At 35.9% G+C, this 19,775-nt stretch overlaps 3 protein-coding genes across 8 annotated transcripts; 2 read left to right on the top strand and 1 right to left on the bottom strand.

Moving 5' to 3' along the window:
* The first annotated feature begins 293 nt into the window (after nucleotides 1-293).
* LOC100177059 (GPI ethanolamine phosphate transferase 1-like) lies at nucleotides 294-5,930 on the top strand. 2 transcript variants are annotated; one of them, XM_026836721.1, is made up of 11 exons: nucleotides 294-552; nucleotides 886-1,007; nucleotides 1,245-1,343; nucleotides 1,706-1,937; nucleotides 2,186-2,313; nucleotides 2,659-2,779; nucleotides 3,211-4,571; nucleotides 4,625-4,806; nucleotides 5,178-5,309; nucleotides 5,483-5,602; nucleotides 5,662-5,838. In XM_026836721.1, exons 1-11 carry the CDS (start codon nucleotides 326-328, stop codon nucleotides 5,662-5,664), a joined length of 2,727 nt encoding a protein of 908 aa, XP_026692522.1. In that variant the 5' UTR covers nucleotides 294-325; the 3' UTR covers nucleotides 5,665-5,838. The 2 variants fall into 2 exon arrangements, with proteins under 2 accessions (XP_026692522.1, XP_002124143.1); XM_002124107.4 differs by having other exon boundaries at nucleotides 5,483-5,930.
* On the bottom strand, nucleotides 5,749-7,282 carry LOC100177829 (uncharacterized protein C15orf41). Its single transcript, XM_004226660.4, has one exon. The coding sequence runs from the start codon at nucleotides 7,096-7,098 to the stop codon at nucleotides 6,187-6,189; it is 912 nt and encodes a 303-aa protein (XP_004226708.1). The 5' UTR covers nucleotides 7,099-7,282; the 3' UTR covers nucleotides 5,749-6,186.
* A 334-nt stretch (nucleotides 7,283-7,616) lies between these two features.
* Nucleotides 7,617-19,104, top strand: LOC100180184. Of its 5 annotated transcripts, none has more exons than XM_018814107.2 (30): nucleotides 7,617-7,849; nucleotides 8,007-8,132; nucleotides 8,399-8,540; nucleotides 8,764-8,871; nucleotides 9,017-9,069; nucleotides 9,331-9,432; nucleotides 9,560-9,642; nucleotides 9,962-10,060; nucleotides 10,118-10,307; nucleotides 10,604-10,941; nucleotides 11,337-11,386; nucleotides 11,515-11,573; nucleotides 11,628-11,677; nucleotides 11,738-11,866; nucleotides 12,395-12,535; nucleotides 12,835-12,916; nucleotides 13,280-13,383; nucleotides 13,662-13,870; nucleotides 14,316-14,421; nucleotides 14,673-14,850; nucleotides 15,148-15,244; nucleotides 15,416-15,606; nucleotides 16,014-16,108; nucleotides 16,327-16,486; nucleotides 16,583-16,716; nucleotides 17,133-17,228; nucleotides 17,339-17,450; nucleotides 17,619-17,755; nucleotides 17,960-18,131; nucleotides 18,482-19,104. In XM_018814107.2, exons 5-30 carry the CDS (start codon nucleotides 9,042-9,044, stop codon nucleotides 18,811-18,813), a joined length of 3,474 nt encoding a protein of 1,157 aa, XP_018669652.1. In that variant the 5' UTR covers nucleotides 7,617-7,849; nucleotides 8,007-8,132; nucleotides 8,399-8,540; nucleotides 8,764-8,871; nucleotides 9,017-9,041; the 3' UTR covers nucleotides 18,814-19,104. The 5 variants fall into 5 exon arrangements, with proteins under 5 accessions (XP_018669652.1, XP_018669651.1, XP_026692505.1 ...); XM_018814106.2 differs by having other exon boundaries at nucleotides 7,621-7,849; nucleotides 9,959-10,060; XM_026836704.1 differs by lacking the exons at nucleotides 7,617-7,849; nucleotides 8,764-8,871.
* The last annotated feature ends 671 nt before the right edge of the window (nucleotides 19,105-19,775 follow it).

The raw sequence follows: 19,775 nt of genomic DNA, 5'->3' as shown, positions 1-19,775 counted from the left end.
ACCATAGAAATCGCACGAACTTTTTTTATTTATTTACGTTGGGTGTTCGTTCATTCGTAACTTGTGGTTATGGATGGAGCGAATTTTAAAATTCTAATTTGCGTGACTTAAGATAAGGTTATACAATAAATATACCGCAGATATAACTTGCGTAACGTGAAGGTATTAGTATTTATGTTTTTGGTTCCGATGTCGTGAAACTTACCAGTTTCTGTTTCAAAATTTGTTGCTATACTTTTGATTTTATTATACCCAGAAGGATATATCTAAGGTAATCCCTGTATTGCAGATTAAATCGGTCTGTCGAAAACTTAAAAAATAAAGCATGAATTTTGTCAATTTCTTTGTAATCAGTATTTTTGTTCACTTTATTTTATTTGTATCTGTCTTCGACATTTACTTTACGTCTCCAATTATTCATGGAATGAAAGAAATTAAGCCCCCCGTCAAAGTTCCAGCTCAAAGATTAGTTTTGTTCGTTGCAGATGGTCTCAGAGCTGACAAATTCTACGAGTTAGATGAACATGGTAAATCCAGAAGTCCATTCTTACGGTATGTCGATGTTTGTACTGCAGTACTTCAATGTTTTTGCTCCCTTTTAAGACCACTCTAATTATCATAATACAGGACATGCACACAAACAATGTGGGTGCTAGTGAGGAATCTCCCCCCACCTTATTTGCTAACCACTAACCCCTAGGTTAGGGGGTTAGGTGTTGATGGTTATAGGGGTTAGTGGTTATAGGGGTTAGGGGTTAGTGGTTATAGGGGTTAGGGGTTAGTGGTTAGCAAATAAGGTGGGGGGAAGACTTTTCACTAGCACCACAATGCGTAATATAAAGTACACATTACACAACTTACACATCACATACATCCTTTTTTCAGTAACATCATAGAGAACAGTGGATCATGGGGGATTTCTCACACCAGAGTTCCAACAGAAACTCGACCTGGTCATGTTGCACTTATAGCTGGCTTCTATGAGGATGTCAGTGCTGTATTAAAAGGTGGGTGGGCATTTCATTATTATAGTTTTTATATATATAGGCCTAATATGTTGCGCATATATGTCTAGTAATCTCAATCACCAGGCATTTTTACGTATAGTAACTTTATGGGTATTGCCTCAAAAACGGGCATTGATCAATTTGCCACTGGTGGTTGAGCTTTCATGGCCAAATATAGTTATACAAAGTGAATTTTAGAAACTCTGAAATATTAACTTCTATAATTTCTACATCCAGGTTGGGAGGAAAACCCGATTGAATTTGACAGCGTTTTCAACAAAAGTAGAAACACCTGGGCATGGGGTAGTCCGGATGTTCTGCCATTGTTTGCTAAAGGTAGGTATGGATTAGACCAGCAGTTTTTTAACTGTTCAGACTATAAACCGTTTAAAAATTTTGCTGTGCTATTTTTATCTAATCAGAATTTATTATTTATTTCAATTAAAATTTTATGCGGTAAGATGGATACTGTAATTAGCATACAATGGACCTATTTAAAATTTCCTGATTGTAGTTTTCACATTAACAATGTTCGTTTTGAGTAAGGATGCAGGTATTTAATTTTGTAAACTTTCTTGTTTATTACTACTAAATGGGACAATAAAAGAGATGGAAAACTTATACCATCTTACCCTAACCTACTAAACATTATAGAAGCCTTGTAAATCTGATAATTGGTTAAATAATTTATGGCCCAGGTGAAAACATTCACCACGTGCACATTCACTGTTACCATGGTGACACACAATCATTTGCTGGGGATGACTCATCACTTTTGGATGAATGGGTTTTCGACAAAATGAAGGACTTTTTTCACTCTGCTGAAGATAACGCAACACTGAATCATTTACTAAAACAAGACAACACTGTGTTTTTCCTTCATTTGCTGGGGATTGATACAAATGGTCACAGCCATCACCCAATGTCAAAGTAAGTAGATGCCTTGGGGGATAAGTTAGCAGTGCTATTATTAATTAAAGTTCACTAAATAAGAATCGAAGATAGGCTAACTAATACTAAAACAGATTAAATAGATATATCACAGTTAAGTGAAAAATAGTTCATCATAAAATTGAGTTCCCAGAAGAGTAAAAGCTACAAGAAGGGTCCATGGCCACAAAGTTTGGGAAACCCTGTGTGATAAATTAGCTGAATTAAATATGTGTTTTATTGCACAGAGAATACTTGGAAAACATTAAAAAAGTTGACACTGGAGTTGAACGCATTGTTGGGATGTTTAACAAGTTTTATCAGGATGAAAAAACTGCGTATGTGTTTACTGCTGATCACGGGATGACAGACTGGGGTAAGGAGGGTGTTTGTATCTTGTTTTTCAATGTTGTCTCATTTTTAATTATTCTCCTGTTAAAGTTGATTGTTGACTGGTGTATTTTGTAATCAATATGTTCTATTTTATGCGGGTAAGGTCCTACACTGTGGCCTGTCATAAGAACCTAAGATTTATGCTACAGTTTGACCAATACACCAGAAATGGCCTATTGTAGTCAATACAGATTATTTTAGTATTTATTGTCGCATAGTTATATTTTAAACAAAAATAATTATAAAAGTGGCATTGACATGTACTTGTTCAATATAACGTAAAATCTTTGATGTAAACTGACATGAACATAACCATTTGTGTTTGTAGGTTCCCATGGTGCCGGTCTCGCCTCTGAAACTTTAACTCCTCTTGTTGTTTGGGGAGCTGGAGCAAATAAACATAAAGACATCCAAACCCCATTAACAGATGAAGAAGCCCAACTTACAAGGTAAAATGGAAACTGAATATTTCCAAAATTTAGATGTCAAAATTGCTAATATTATTACAAAACTGATGAATAGGTCCCTATTTTCTATTTTTAAGGTGGCTGTACACAGTTTTGTCTGTTTTTTTCGGATTTTGCTGCCGCATGCGGAACTCCGTAATGAGTTTGCATACAACTCCGCATGCCGGATACTGTATACAGCCATCTTTAATCTGCTGAAATGAATGTAACTTGCTTTATCCTTGCTAAAAGGAAGCAGGCAGTCGTCATAACATGGGTGTTTTGTTTCATACACCTCGTGTCAACTTAGGATTTACCATGTATGTAACTTAAAGAGTGATTATTTTTTCTGTCTGGCTGACAATTTAGACAACCCATTAGTGACCGCTGGGTTGGAGAATATAGTTAACTATGAAATTAAACCTTGTTTCCAGATCATGGGGTCTTGATCCTTCTGAGCGAAGAGATGTGAACCAAGCTGACATTGCCCCTCTTATGTCAACATTAGTGGGTGTTCCCATCCCTGTTAACTCAGTAGGGGAGCTGCCAATTGAACATATCTCATTAGATTCGAAAACCAAAGCACATCTCCTCCATGCCAATGCAAGGCAACTTTCGGAGCAATTTGTAGTTAAAATGGAGTCAATACGAAACAAAACTTTTACCTTTTCTCCGTTTCCAAAGCTGTCACACAGCGGGGTAATTGACTTAGATAGAAAAATAACTGAACTGATAAAACAGGGCGACTACATTGGTGCGAACAATTTAAGTCATGAACTGATGTCTCTTTCTCTTGAAGGAATGAACTACTTTCACATTTACCACAGATCTGTCCTTTACTTTTCTATTGTTTTAAGCTTCATTGGTTGGATAGTAGAATCTATTCTTATGCTTCTACATCATGTTGACTTCATTTCAAGCCAGTCTAAAAAGATGACTCCACTTGGAAAAACACAGATGTTTTCATGGCTTTCTTACGTGTTTTGTTTAAGTGCATTATTTGTTGTGGTACGAATATATGTTCTTGATTTACCAAAGTTATATTATCTCTACTGCACTCTACCTATTGCTATCTGGTACCACATCTCAACTCAGAAACACACAATTCAAGCAGGAGTAATGTACATCTCTTCCAACAGACCGTTCTTCCAAAAACTTCTTTTACACATTTGTGCTTTCATGCTTGGAGTATGGGCTTTGGTTCTTAGCTTCTTCTACAGATACATACTAACCGTAGAGCTTCTACTTTTTGCAGTGACCATCCACTTTACAAGCCTACCACGTAAATCAAAACACCAGTGGACGGTGGTTTGTACATTAGCAGCTGCGTTTCCACTTCTACCAACAGTAGGAAGAGCTCCGAACAGTTTCCTGGTTTTTGGAGGTGGATTGTCTGGAAGTATTCTATGTTTTCTACTCAATTCAAAAGAGACATCTCTGCTTACTAAGTTTCTTACCACCCTACCTTTTATTGCTGGTTGCATTCAACCTACAGCAATGTACATCTCTTCAAACCAAGGCAGCATGCCTATTGCACTGCATATATTAAGTTGGTCACTTCTCCTACTTAGCTGGGTTCTTCCACTCTTACAAACCACCAACGTTACTCTCCGCTTAGTGACAATTTTCTGTTGTCACCTTACTGTGTATATTCTGATCAGTCTTTCATACGATGCAGTTTTTTGTGTTGTATTTTGCCTTCTTCTTTACAGCTGGGTTCAAGTGGAATTTCACCTAGATAGCAACCCAAAACTCCTAGAGGAATATTCATTCACCAAAACCTCTACAAACCAAAGTAAGCATCCCCTTCAATAACTATAAAACTATTTAAATATAAATTGATTACAGGTTTTTTAAAAGCTCTTTTGTTTTCTACGTTGAGGGTTGGATACATGTTCATATTTTTTATCGTCCTGGCATTCTTTGGTGTTGGGAACATTGCCAGTATTAATAGCTTTGATGTGAAAGTTGTTTTACCTTTTTTAACCGTCTACAATCACCTGGTCATGGGATTACTTCTTGCATATAAGGTATTTATCAACAATATATACTATACGTATAATGCAATATATAGGGTACTTTTGTATAGTGGTATATTTCATTCAATTAAAACTATTTTTCCTTTTTGAATAATAGTAAGTTACCATTTAACAATATGTGTTTAACAACTATCTGTTATTTTCTGTGTGTTTAACATCAATATGTATTAAATTAAAGTTAGAATTAGATATTTTTTGTCATTCACTTATTGTATGATGTAGTACTATCTGCAACCAAGTTTCTGCTCCTATTCTTTATTTTTTTAACAACAGTATGTGTTAAGTTAGAATTACATCTTTTGCATTTATTGTATAATAATCATAATATGTAACTTTCTGCTACAAGAACTCCTATGTTTTAGGTTCTCCTACCTTACCTGTTAGTGGCTTGCACACTGTGCTGTATTGCAACTGTGACTCGTACAAATATGCAACAACTATGCTATGCAGTACTTATTGTCAGTGATGTCGTTGGAATGCACTTTTTCTTTTTGGTGAGTATGGTTTTATTATAAATAATAGGCGGTAGCGCAAATATTTATAATGACTCCTGCAACATCTGTGCTCTGTAGTACTCATTGTTAGCATGTCATTGGAATGCATTTTTTCTTCTTTTTTTTTGACTTCATTATAAATAGTACCGCTAATATTTGCTTGTATATCCCAGGTCCAAGACAGTGGTTCGTGGTTGGACATCGGGACAAGTATCAGTCATTATGTTATTTGCATGTCAATGGTACTTTCGGTGTTGCTTTTCTTAGCTGTTGCGAAATTTGTAACATCTTGTTCATTACTAAGATAACTTTGTGTTTTATCTTCGTTGTATAAAGTACTAGTGTGATTAAATAGTTTACACTGTGTATTGAGCAATATACTTAGTTTGATTTGTTTTTTATTTAACCCAGCAATATACTTAGTTTAATTTGTTTTTTCTTCATCAATCAGTTAAAAATACCGGTTTAAATAGTTGTGTGATGGGGTTATAGCGCTTGTTTTGTAACCTATGGATATTTTATTTATTTTTAAAAATGTTGTTTCCTCGCCATATCTTGTCGTTTATTTTTAACAATTTTTCCTTCCAGAATTAAAGAGACAAATAAAAGGTTAAATTTAGAAGACACCTTTTGTCATTGCCCTGACACGAACAGTAATCCCATACAGAGTTATTTCAAATTGTCATCCTGCCAAAAGGCCTGCTGGACAAGTTCCAGACCATTAACAACAATATTAATTTATTATAGTTGTGTATGTGAGTGTGTCTGTCTTATATTACTGCAGCATGCCAAGTTCCCTGCCAAGGCAGTTTGTAACCTGTATAAGAAGGTAAAAATAAATATAATGCGAAAGACCATTTCGGGGACAGTTGTACTGCTATGATAGTTTATCATCTTTAACAACTAAAGCAGGATTATAAAAGGAAACTTCTGCAGGAAGTGGAAATCTATCCATAACCAGGATATTCTTCTTGAGCATATCATGCGCCAATTCATCAACAAAACCAAACCAATAGATCACCAGTCCTGGCCCAAATCGATTCCAGTAGCTGTTGTATTGTTTATTCACATAATACATATGTTCTTCAGGAGTGCCGAAAGAAGCTTTACTTTCAATCCAGCAAACCACTTGGTTTTTCAACTTAAATGGGATTTCAAGTTTAATATCCGGTGTTTTATCAAATCCCAATTTCTTTAAATCAACCTCAGTCTGAAATGGAATATTCAACTCTTTCACATGCGTCACTAGTTTGTGTTCATATTCTGAACCAATAAGACTTCGTACTGAATCAGTTACTTGGCCATAACCAAAATCATGTAGAATGCATTGCCGTACTTCCCATGATAAAACTTTGTCTTCGATTAAAAATGGATCTTTTACCAGTCGAGCAACTTCAGTTTTAAGATTAACTCTTTCGTTTGTTTCCGTATGGTCGCTTTGCTCTGCTTTTAATTTAAGATGTCTATGTAAAATTAATCTAGCAAGCAGTAAAGGTGGAATGTCGTTTTCGGTTGCAATTTCCACCAGTGCTGAGTTTTTATGGCTTTTTGCATCTATTTTACTTTGTAAAAAGTTAGAATAATATTTTTCTATGCACGCATCTGTGCTTTTATCATGAATTGTTTTTTTCACATGGTTTTGGTGATGTATGAGACATATGCTCACTAATGTTTGGTAGGAAAATTTGGCTTCAAACATATCTTTTACTTGGTTGATCAAACCATTTAATTTCTTGCATTTGTTTGACTTAATAAATGAAATAATCTCCTCGAATTCCTCTCGTTTCATTACAAAATGTATCTACCAAAACAGATCCGATTCGTTAACGGCTTGAGCAGCACACGCTCTGTGCTGTAACAGCGTTGGATTATTATTTGTTAATTCTTATAAACTTCACACCTTGAGTCCTACGTGTCAGCATCATAATACAACCACACGCGTAAACTCCAAGCATAATTCCCCAACTATGGAAACGTTACATTGATATGGCGTAGTATTAACATATTTTGGACAACCACACAGGACACCTTTTTCCCAACGATCAGCCTTTTTCTTTTTTTTCTGAGTTTATCTTAATAGAACCAGGAAGAACGGTGTTTTACTGACAACAAACCGTTGCATAGTATAATTTAAAAGGACTTTACTTTCCCATTCTTGTATATTATGATACTATCTATCTTTTTTGGAACTAGAATAAAAATATTTGTCTAGCGTTACTTGGTTGAATGACCTATCCCCTCTTTTAAAATTTGGTGGAGAGATACAAACTGTGATCTTGTACATAATTCCGCCATCGGTTAGCCGTTATCACATTGCTGACAACGGAATAAACGTAGAAATATTTTAACATAGTTAATGATAGTTTGCACATATTTATTTTGTCGTAATATTTTGTGGGACGACAGGTTAGTACAACGGTTGGCTGTCAGTTTTAAATCCGGACAGCTACGGTATAGAAACAGTGATTATAAATGTAAAAGTCGTCAAACAGAGTCGCCGGCTTGGTAAAGATAATGGCTTACTATCCTGGACAGTTCGGGTAACGTACTCTACTAAATCTTAAAGGTTTCTTAGTATGTATATATCTGTGTATGTTCTTTATAAAAAAATTAGTTTAAATATAATAACAAAATATCATAATACTGCATCTGATTATAAAATTGATGTTTTTTCAACAATATAAACCCAAATTTCAGGCATTATGCAACGTACAACCCACAACAACAACAAGGTAACTTTCAACAGTACAGCAACTACAATTCTGCTCATCCAAGCCAAAACACAAATGTGGCTCACACAACTGCAACCAATACAGCATATGGGTTAGTTTTTGGTGGCGTTTGTATTAAATGAAGACTTTTTACCGATTGTGGACCGTATATTATATACTGCATTGAAGACTAATATTTGAGACAATGAATATTGATGTATAAAACAAATATAAAAACTAAAACTTTTTAGGTAGGCCTAATAAATACAAAACACAGATTTTCTGGTTAATTTTATTATAAACATGACAGCCTATACTTGGAATACAAATAATGACAAGCATTTTGGTTTAAAAAAACTAAACCAAAAAACGTTTTAGATTCAACAACAATACCAGTGGGGTGGCATCAGTAAGTCAGTCATCATCGCAAGCAAGTGAAACACAGAGCTATGGTTACACTTACACCAACCCAGCAACCACTACAACTAATTCAAGCAATCCTACTCTACATGGACTTAGTGTAAGTTTTTTATTTGGCCATTGCAAAAAAAATTTCACTCCTCTCAACTTACCGTTTTTTGCTATTGTGACGGAAGAGACAAAATAAATTTCACTCATTTATTCAAAATTACTAAATTAATTGGAAATTTGAAATTAAAAAAAAAGGTTAATTTGTTAAGCATTATACGGGTGCTTTCTGGGTGCTTGACAATTCAGAGCAATTATTGTTGTTAAATTCACAGAATTTGTGGTACAATCCCACCACTAGTACTTCTGCTCCGACAGCTATGACGCAAAATAACCGAACAGCACAGCAACAAGTAGTTAACTACCAGGCACAAATGGCCCAGGTTGGTATCCTGACTACTGTATAGGGCTATAGGCTATGCAAACACCCTGATCCGAGAGTCACTAAAAAGTTATTTGTATTATTTATTTTATTAAAGGTTTCATGTTAAAAATAACAGTCTTCTAATTATTTTTTTTAAATTCCAGTTTTACCAACATCAGGCAAACTTTAATGCAGCAACAGCAACTTTCTGCTTCAGGTAAACGTATGTTAAATATGCATTCCCTTTCATACATATCATCTAACACATAGTTGCCAGACCTTTTTTACAAACAGGGTGGGCAAGGATAGTTACACATGCTTTCTTTTTAAACAAATTTAATGCAAATGTTTACAGATTATTACAATTCAGAAAATGTAAGGGTAAGCCTGCCTACCCTGCCACCCCATGTTTGGTGCCTATGTGTTATCATGCATACATTACATTATATAAATGACTTATATTAACCATCCAATGCAGCTGCACAGAGCATGGTTGGCAACCAATTCAAAGCAGCGGCTGCCGCCACAAAGTCGGACGTGAAACAGACAACTTCAATTTCAAACCAACCACAAATTACAAGTAGGTTCATTGGATATTTGCATACCAATTTTTATAAAATCTAACGTTTATAAACAAAAAAGATTTTACTACATTTGTGTTTCAAAAATATATATACATATAATGTATTTTTTCTTTATTTTTCTAGATTGGAATAATTACAACCCATTCCTGCAACAGCAACAACAGTTGCAACACAAACCACAAGAATATACAAACTACCAGAAGCAGGTTTGAATTTATTCGATAGTATATATATATATGTATATACTTGTTTGAATGTGCATAAAAGATAGGCAATTTTTAACTGTTTTGCCCACTCTATAAAGCATTTATATGTACTTGTCTGTGTGAGGATTTTTACCATGCCATATAATCTATTGTAACTATTCCCACAAGTTGGACCATGATCTGGTGGCCATAGAGTTACACAATTCTTTTTTAAACAAATAAAAGTTTTCTTAGCACCAGATTTTTACCATACATATGTATTTTAAATATTATTTTTTATAGCTTAGTTTTGAGTACTTTTAATTCCACACGTTAGCAGGTGAATGCTAAAGAAGAAAGTCCTGGACAGAGTGGAGTTCTCCCAACCAGCCAAGCTCAGCCAACATATAGAGCACAGCCGAACAATTATCAACAACCGGTAATCATTGGATGAGTCATTTCATTCTATCATGCGTTATGTCACTCTTTGTTTCAGAATAATATAAAAAATGGATATATTGCTGGCGGTGATTTTAACTGGGGTGGACAACAAGCTACAACAATGCAACAACAACCACAAATCTTCACTCAACAACAACAACAGCAACAACAACAAAGATTGCAGTATCAACAACAGTTGCAACAATATCAGACTTTTCAACAGCAAATGGCCGTTAACCAAAGAGGTAACTTTAAGATAAACAAACCTAAACTACAGTGTGGATCTGGTGCTACCAAAAAATTATTATAATATAATCTTACTGTATTTTTTTACACAAGAATTGTCCAACTTTATGAGAACCACATCAGGGTCGGATTTACGTATTTTAGTACAGCTAAACTTCAGTGCCATATCTTTGTTTTCTAAAACCTGAAAGTTATATTGTGCTAAATTCCTATAAATAACACAATTTATTTAAATAGTGCTTGTTATTAGTGCGGGAATCATTAAACCCCAATAATTGACTTTTGTTAAATTTAGGGGTTGCCAATCCAGCTGAAGGGAGCCGAGCTTTTGGGGCCAAAGCCAACTCCAACTATGGGACCGAGGGCTGGGGTGCGCAACAGGGTAACCCCCAGCAGCAAATGGGTAACTGGAACTATGGGGCTCAAAACAACTGGGGTCGTGATGGGGGTTGGGGTGACTGGAATGGCCCCCGTAATTCACCCCGCAGGGCGGAGGATGGACCCCATATTCCACCCTTTCCCGAGGCGTGGCAAACTGATGGTGTTCGACCCCCACAGCCGGGTTCAATGCAAGAGGGGAGCTGGGATGATAGGAATCGGGGTTCATGGGGTGGAGGGAATAACTGGCAACAGGTTCTTTAAATTGTTTAACATTTGATTAAATCGGGTTATTTTGCCCAATAGAAAAAGTGTAAAAAGTTTGGTGTCGAGCTGTCGACCAGGCTTCTTTCACAATATCTTTTACTTGCATGTATGAAGACACTCGAGTGGATAGAAAATTAAATGGGCTTATTTTAGTAGCTTGTAAAAAAGTGGTTTCCTCAAAAACGATCTCTTGAAAAACATAATGTAATAAATTTGTCTAAAATGTTTTAATATTATAGTATGAAAGTAGTGACATATATTTTGATTCCGCCGCTTTCCAATATATTAGGGTTTGTGTCTTGCTAATAAAAAATTTTGTTTTATAAGGTTAGTTTCCCCACATTTGCTTATTGTTTTATCTTGTTTTTAAATATGTTTTGCAGCAAGGATACGATCAAAGTGGTGGAAACAGAATCACAGGAAATAATACCCGGTAGGCTATCATAATTATTCATTTCATTCTGTGTATGCGTTTGTTTATACAATAGTAAACTGTTTGCGCTGTTCAAATAAACCAAATTTAAGTACTAAAATTGACCCACCATTAAATGACTTTTACAGATACCAGAGAGATGAGAAAGGAAATAATCGATACAGTCCAAACTCACGCCAACCAAGAGGTAATGTTTTAGATTCAACATATTTATGGGCGTTCTTTCAATCTTTATTTTCAGGGGGAAAAACTGAGAGGGAACTTTGGTCTCCTGCTGATTCAAAGAAAATGGTTAGTTTAGTATTGATGGGTATAAATTACTATGAAAAGTTAACAAACCTGCATTTATAGGATATAAAGTTGGGTCAGGCGAATGAAATTAAGACGTTCCTTTATGCCTGGATGGGTGTTCGGCATCTACGTCCAGTGTATGATGTACAGTCGATTGGTGAAAGGCCTGAGCAGACCTTCAGATGCGAGGTGAATAAATTAAACATTTTTTACTCGATATTCATTTATATTACTGCTATGCACGTAAGCATTTTCCTCTTTGAAGTCCATTTGTCAGAAATATTAAATTTATTGCTTTGTTTTGTTGGCAAAGTACTATGTTATAAACCAAAGTATTTTATTTAGCAATCATATTAAATATGTTAACACAATTGTTTTCTGTGAAGTATTTTGTCTGAAATGGTAAATTACTTTTATTTATTTGATAAATATTACTTCCTTTTACTCTTGGGTGGGCAAACTTGAATTTATTTGATGGAGAATTCTTTTAGTAAAACATACCTTTTTTATCTAAAAACCCCCTTTTACACATTTATTGACTTCCCTTTATATAATGAAAAAAGACTAAAACTCCCAAACAAAGAACTAGTCATTGTATCTGCATTTTTACTCCAATTAAACACTAAACTTTTAAATGTATCCGATTCTAATCTCGCTCCAAGTTTTAAAGCAGTGCATTTATGGTTGCCATTCCAAAAATTGTGAATATTTTCTCAGTTACGGGTGAATAACTATAAGTTTGTGGGGGTGGGTGAAGCTGAGAGTAAAAAGGAAGCGCAAACCGAAGCAGCGTGGAACTTTGCGGACTACCTGGTTAAACAGGGAGATTTACTTGCTGAAGAACTTCCACCCAGAACTGTGAGTGTTGATCTGTTTTCTATTGAATGTTATCTTTCACAGATGTTTAAGTTTTGTTGTTGAATGGTCTCTCCATCTTCCCCCAAATGTATGGATGACAAATTAAAGACAGAATTTTTTCGCACTGTTTAATAATGTTTCTAGTGATGTGTGACCACAGTATTTAGTTTCACCTTAGTTGGGTATTAATTATCATAATGTAGCTATATAGGGTAAAATGGGTACTAAGTTACTGCCCAAATCCGTTTGAGCTATTTTTTTTTAGTGACGTTTTTCTTCATACTTTTTATCTACCACAGAAATTTAGTGAAGATTCCAACCCAGATATTGAATTGGAAAAAGAAGAGGAAGAAGAGAAACCAAAGGAGAAATACAACAAAAGTAAATGGACTTTAAAACATCTTTTAAACCAGTACATTCTATCATCATTTATTGCCCTTTGTGTTAACACTTAACAACAATTGCTTCAACCCAGTTTCCTAAATAGTGATCCATACATTAAAACGTTATCACCCAAAACGAGGCACATGCAGTAAACGAATAGCTGGTAAAATGAGGATGAAACAGAACACTTGTAATAACAACTGTTGTCTCGCCTTCCATCTGAGGATAAATAAGTTGCATTGAAAAGGTTACACCCAATAGCAGGCAAGAGGTGTATGAAACAGAACATCCATGTTATAACAGCCATGTAATGATAAATAAGTTACATCACATCTATTCATTCATTCAATTCTCCCTTAGATTTGAACCAGCGTCCAAGAAGAGGAAACTATGGATCGAATAAATCTTCACTTCATCATAACAACATCCCTCATATGATGGGGATACTTAACCCACCAACCATGGTAAGTTGTACAAGTAATATAGTGCGGGTAACTTGTAATTTGTGTTCTAGAATAGGGCTTCTTCACTGGGCGTCACAGACGGTAGAATTTTAGACAAAGTGATGCATATATTATACTATTACCCATAAAAAGTTTCAGGAGTTTTTAAAAGTAAAAAGGGGGTGAGAGCAAAACTGTTTGGGAAGCCTAGTTGTATAAACAAGTTTAGTTAATATGGACTTGATTTTTGTCTGTTACATTTCTTGCACCAAATCCTTATCTTCGCTTTTTTGTCTCAGAACATGCCGCCACCCCACTATTTATTCGAGCGTGATATGTGGCCCCAACCTCACCCCAATCACCGTGGGGGTCCATGGATGGATGGGCCCCCTGCTTGGAGGGGTGGGGGTCGGAACAGGGGGGGTCGGGGATGGAATTCGTACCAGAATGAATACTGGAGGAGAAGGGATATGGAGGAACAATGGATGGAGGAAATGCACAGCGAATTGTGAGGGGAAACTTTCATTGTGTCAATTTCTTGTAAAATTAAAAAAGTTCATATAGTAGGGTGGGAGAAGCTGGGTCAACTTTTCACTAAATTCTCTCCTCCCATTTTTTAGTAAACAAAAAACATTCAAAGAATTATAATACCGCATCCTCACGACTCCCAAGGACCGTTGTTTTTTGTTTAAAATACAATCAGGATATTTGGATATTATGTGCTAAAGGTGTCTCATCTTCCCCCACTCCACTTTACATAAAAAATTGCACACAGTGACTTGTAGGAAAGAGCTTTATCATTCAGTTTTTGGAATACAATAATTTAATTTTTTTAACTTTTTTGACTGTTTCCCTTGTTATTCATTTCATACCTGGGACTAATTAATGTTTATTGTTGTTTTTTTTGTTTCATAGCTGTGATCTATTTATATTGATATTGATGTTATCTACAGTCAACATCCAGAAGACATCTTTATCAGTAGGATGATAATGAACCAACAGGAAGCAACGGGGTACGGTGGAATGATCGAGGGAAGGCAGGATTGGAATTACGGACCAGTCAGTAATCATTTACTAATCTTTTTACATAATTAATTTCATCCAGTTCTATTTCATTTTTATTTTTTTTTAGTTTTATTTAATATTTTTTTTTAAATTCTAATGTACGAAATGTGTGTGTTGTATTGAGAAAAACTTGAAAGATCTGTGGGATTTCATGTTTTTGTTGTTCATGCAAAAAATGTCTAATGTGTATGTGGGTGTGTGTTTATTGAGAAATGCAAGTTTTCTATTATTTGTTGTTTCCTCAGTCGCGGATTCGAAACACGGTCACGCTAGATGATCGACATGTGATGGCGAAGCATGCCTCAATTTATCCTCGTGAGGAAGAACTAAGGTCCGTACATCAGATCGTAACCATCGCTGAGCGATCTTTGAAAGCTCTATCGGATAAATTTGTAGATGAGGATCATCCTGTAGAGAAGACACGTAAGTTGGGAGGATTTGGGGTTTCTGGTGGCATAGTAGTCTGTTGCCGTGGCGTTCTATTCTATATGGCTAGGGACTTTGGGAGTCTAAGATGTAGCCCATTGCCATTACTCCGACACCCTTTTGCGTCCAAAAAATGCTCCTAAGCAGTCACCCACATAAATTGTAACCCGGCACGAGGTGTTAGAAACAAAAAATCAGTGTTATAATAACGACCGTTGTGCCCTGCCATGTGTTGATAAAACATGCCCCATTCAATAATTCATGTCACAATGACCATTATTTGTTCATTAATAGCTGAGGAGTTGGAGGAGGAAAAAGAGGAGGAAGAGGAGGGAGGAGAGAAAAAAGGAGAAGATGATGACAAGATGGAGAAAAAGGCAAAGATTCAAATGTAAAGAATCAAAGTTGTCGTTTTTGTTGCTATTTTTTAATTCTATTTTTTGTTACTACTTCAGTTTTTCTCTCGCTCCAAAAATGGCTTTAAAGGAATATTTTGTGGGGGTTGGAAGTCCTGCATGTCCACAGTTTCCGTCTACTTAAATACTCCCCTTTTTCTTGTCAGATTAAAACGTCCAAAGAAGCGAGCCAAGCGTGTCCCTGACCTTCGACCCCGAGTTCTAAGTGCGGTGAACCGCGTCGGCCCCTTAGCGAAGGGGTTACTTATCCATAACGATGATACGGTTGACTTGGTTTTGTTGTGTGGGGACATTCCAAATAAGGACCTTCTACATCGAGTAATGGAAAATTTACCAGGTAAGTGATTGTTGTGTCCGCTTAAATGTGTTACTTGCTTTATCCTTGCGTGGCAGGAGAATGATTTCCAACAACGGTATGCACATAGTTGATATAACACGAATGTTCTGTTTCATGCACCTCGTGCTGACTTACAAGTTACCACATATGTAACTTTTGATTTGACACTTATTTATTTCCGAATAGCGGAGCAACAAGCCAACAACAGTCATTATAACTTGAATGTTCTGTTTCACACACCTCATGCTGGCTTACGAGTTACCACATACGTAACTTTCGTCACTTATTTATTCTCGTATGGCCGGGCAACAACAGTCGTTATAACTCTGTGTTGTGTTTCATTCACCTGTCGCTTGTTTTGTATAACCATCAATTTGTCATTAAATGGCTATAATTTCTAATTTCAGAACAAATAAGAAAGATCGACGATACCATTAAGTTTGAACTCATAGAAGAAGAAGCTGGATTTAAAATTGTTGCAGATTTTGATGTCAAAGTCGAGGTGCTGTGTTTTAATTTTAAATACTTTGCATTTATTTTTGTAGTTGTAGCTTTAAACACATTGGATAAATTAAATGAATATTTATTTTACAAAAAAAACTGCAAAACATGATTGAGTCTTAAAATGTACAGTCTGGACTGTTTTAACTAAATAATGAAATGCGATACAGTTGCATTCTTGGGTACACAAAAGGTGAATACTTGTTTGTATCATTGCAGTTGTCGGTCACTCTCACTTCTACTGAGATCACTTTAAAGAAAGAATTAAAACCAAAAGAAGTTGAAACACCAGCTTCAGATAAAAATGATAATGAAGCAGAAAAAGAAGAAGAATCTGCGATTAAGGAAGAGAAAGTTTCACCAGAAGAAAATGCAGAAGGTAATTTTGTGTCTAATGCGCAGTGTTTTTATTTCAGGTTGGAGGAAAAGTAAGCTGTATTCGTATTGTGTTTGTGTTTTAACATGTTCTTTTAAGATTTGAGCGCGTTGGGTAATTTACTTCTTTCTTCGTGTCTGTCAGATGAATCGCATGATGAGATATCGGGAAATCTACCCAAGCACCTTTTGCTCGGTGCTCTGGCTCGGCTGCGTCACGCTAAGTGGTTTCAGGTTAAGGGGGGGCGGGGCCTCCTTTTTTTATTTCTTTTTAATCGCTGACCTGATGTGATGTCTATCTGAGTCGCAACTGCTTTTCAAACCCACAGTCGCACCCATGGCTCTAATACACATGATATCAGCTCTTTCATTTATATATCCTGACCTCGCATCATGTCCAGCAATGAACATGTTATACGAGCTCAGTAGATTAAATATTATCAAGATCATATCTCATATTTCCTCGAGTGCATGTTGTAAAGATTTATCATTAAAATTTCTCATTTTTCTTAAGTATTTCACTTATTAGTGTTTTGTATAAACTAAAGTAACGCTATAGATATGGTCTTGATTTAAGCTTTATTCTAACCAACTCACGTATACACACCAAACCATCTCACAGACAACTAACTAACTTCCATGAATTCCAGGCACGTGCCAGCCAGCAAGATTCCTGTGTTGTCATTACAAGGATTTTAAGAGATCTACAAAAAAGAGACAAAGTTTGGGGCGCGCTGTCTAGCTGGGTGAGCTACTGTTTCAGAACTTCTACTTCTGTTATGTGTTTCGGCGACCATAGATCTCTGACCTTTGACCTATATCATAAAAAGTTAAATTATTTAATTTTTTACCACAGGCACTTGAAAACCTTGTTTATATAGCTCTGTCCAGCTCGACAGAGCACATGAGCCCTGGCGACGCATTCCGAAGATTTTTTGAAGTGGTTTCTGGTGGTATCTTGTTACCTGGTGGGTGCTGCGTGCGTTCTACCCTTACATTATCCGGGCTAAAAACTCTACATTATCAAAGCTAAAAAACATTACATTTTCAAAAATGTTTAAGATTCTTTTTACTAATAACAAACCCAAGCTTTCTATGAGATCCAATCTTCAGGTAACTTTAGTGTATGTTCACAGATCGACCTGGCCTACAAGATCCATGTGAAAAAGAACCAATTGATATCCTTGATTGCTGTACTGACCAGCAACTTGATGATGTCACTAAATCCGCGCAAAACTTCCTTCTTAAGATTGCTTTCCGTGAAGTGCATAAGGTGTGGTTATTTGTACACTTCTTATCGTGGTGTATGGCAACATGTGTAATGCATTTATACACCAAGTTGTAACTCAACAGTGAGCATTTGGGTATGAATAAAATATATACCTCTAGTAAAACATAAGATATCTATGCTGCATGTCGGCAGGGGACATGAGGTTTATGAATACACAATGGGTCATTACATCGTACACCCTTATAGGTTCTCGGAATGGATCGTGTCAACTCCATGCATCGTCACCCCAACTCTTTCCCCCATCCCCATGCAACAACTGCAGAAGATGAGGTTGCTCAGCAGAGGAAAAGAAGATTTGAAGCGAATACATCTGACGCGACAGCTGAGAGTCCCAAGAGGTCGCTAACAGATGAGGAAGGTTGGTGTTTCACTTTGTAGCTTGGAAAATTATTATTACATTTGATTTTGTAAGATTTTGGTGCCGAATATAACAAGAAATTTATGTTACATTCTAGTTTGTATTTGACGGTTATTAGTTAATTTAATAGTCATCGTATTGAAATGTAAAACTTAAAATATTGTGCCTAAAATAACAGGGGGTTTAAGTTCAGTGGTGTGTATTAAAAGTTTGAAATGTACTTGAGAGAAGTTTATGAAGAATTGAAATTGTGTTGATATTGTGTATTTTCTGCATTATACGGTGTCACTTTTAAACATGCTTGTGATTTTTGAGAGTTTCCGAGAAATAAATCATTGATTTTTCTGTAGATACCGACACGCAACAAAACCTGGCCGATCTTACAATCTCCGAGACCGAGGTTTGTAAAGAGAATAATCCAACCTCTGGGCCCCAAGAGGATAAACCTGGGGTGGAGGAGCCAATAGAACCAGAGTCTAAGCTTCCTGATCTGGAGACAGCGCCTCCTGAGCCAGAGAAAGATTCTCAGGAGGAAAAGAAAGAAGCAGAAGAGCAAAAATCTGGATCTGAGGATACTAACAATGAAACAGTCGAACTTTGCAAGGAAGACGACGGTAAAACAGATACAACCACGGCCAACATAGAAATATCAACTCCAACAACGATGGAATCTCAATCCTGAGCTGCTACAAATAAAACCAACTAAAAATAAACTAAATTTTGATTGTGAATCACCAATTACGAAATTCAACGCTCGTTATTTATGCTCCATGGTGCGTGCGTTGTTTTTCACGACCGTAATCGTCGAGTAATTCTCTTGTAATGCAGTGTATTCGTGTAAATATATCTATAGTCGGGTGGCTGCACTACGCAGTGTTCAATTAATTGAAATCCATCAACTTACAACAAACATGAACTTTCGAGTTACTCGCTGCGTTAATAACAATGCGAAAATAAATATTAGGCCGTTGTATTCAATGCTTGTTCAAAATAGTCAAGAAAAGATATGAAAGATGGCACTCAAACGGACAAAAATTGTAGACACTTTTGGACTACAGTTGCAACATACAAAATACCCGAGTTACAACGCCCAAGAAAGGAAATTTCGTGTTCAGGACAAAACGCCTGAAATAGGTTTTGCATATTTTACGAAATGATAAACATGTGCAAATTATCATAAACTGTATTCAAATATTTCAACATTTATCGCGTTGTCAGCAATGCACAGAAATAAAAAAGAATAGAACGCGCATCTCCAATGTCGGCAAAGGAGAGAGGTGATACACTCTCTCTCTTTCGCGGGTCGTTCCCGTTTACTATTGTAGTCAATGGAGTCGATGACGTTTTATGTAGTTTTTCTTCGTTTTTTGACTTAATTTAAAGTTATAGTGTAAAACAACTATTTTCTAATATATATATATTTCTTACAAATCGTTTGTTTAAAAATTTTAACTAACTTTTTTAAATAATTAAATTTCCTAAACAAGTGGTAAACTGTAAGCGTTACCCTACTAAATAACTAAACTGGCCTAATAAACTTGAATAGTTGGTATAGTTTTTAAAATAAACAGGTAAAACCTTCCAAAAATACTATGCGCCCATCTTTTACAATGGAGACGAAGGACAATGGGGACGGAGTTGGCG

The sequence above is a fragment of the Ciona intestinalis genome, chromosome 11, assembly GCF_000224145.3.
Source record: "Ciona intestinalis chromosome 11, KH, whole genome shotgun sequence".
NCBI lineage: Eukaryota > Metazoa > Chordata > Ascidiacea > Phlebobranchia > Cionidae > Ciona > Ciona intestinalis.
This window is presented reverse-complemented; position numbering and strand designations above follow the sequence as displayed.

Coding starts and splice junctions, on each gene's coding strand:
- LOC100177059 (XM_002124107.4), top strand. CDS start 326: ATGAATTTTGTCAATTTCTTTGTAATCAGTATTTTTGTTCACTTTATT. Junction 2,780..3,210: donor GAAGAAGCCCAACTTACAAG/GTAAAATGGAAA, acceptor CCTTGTTTCCAG/ATCATGGGGTCTTGATCCTT. Junction 5,310..5,482: donor GAATGCACTTTTTCTTTTTG/GTGAGTATGGTT, acceptor TGTATATCCCAG/GTCCAAGACAGTGGTTCGTG.
- LOC100177829 (XM_004226660.4), bottom strand. CDS start 7,098: ATGAAACGAGAGGAATTCGAGGAGATTATTTCATTTATTAAGTCAAAC.
- LOC100180184 (XM_026836703.1), top strand. CDS start 8,470: ATGGTTACACTTACACCAACCCAGCAACCACTACAACTAATTCAAGCA. Junction 14,422..14,672: donor AGGATTGGAATTACGGACCA/GTCAGTAATCAT, acceptor TTGTTTCCTCAG/TCGCGGATTCGAAACACGGT. Junction 18,132..18,481: donor GTCGCTAACAGATGAGGAAG/GTTGGTGTTTCA, acceptor ATTTTTCTGTAG/ATACCGACACGCAACAAAAC.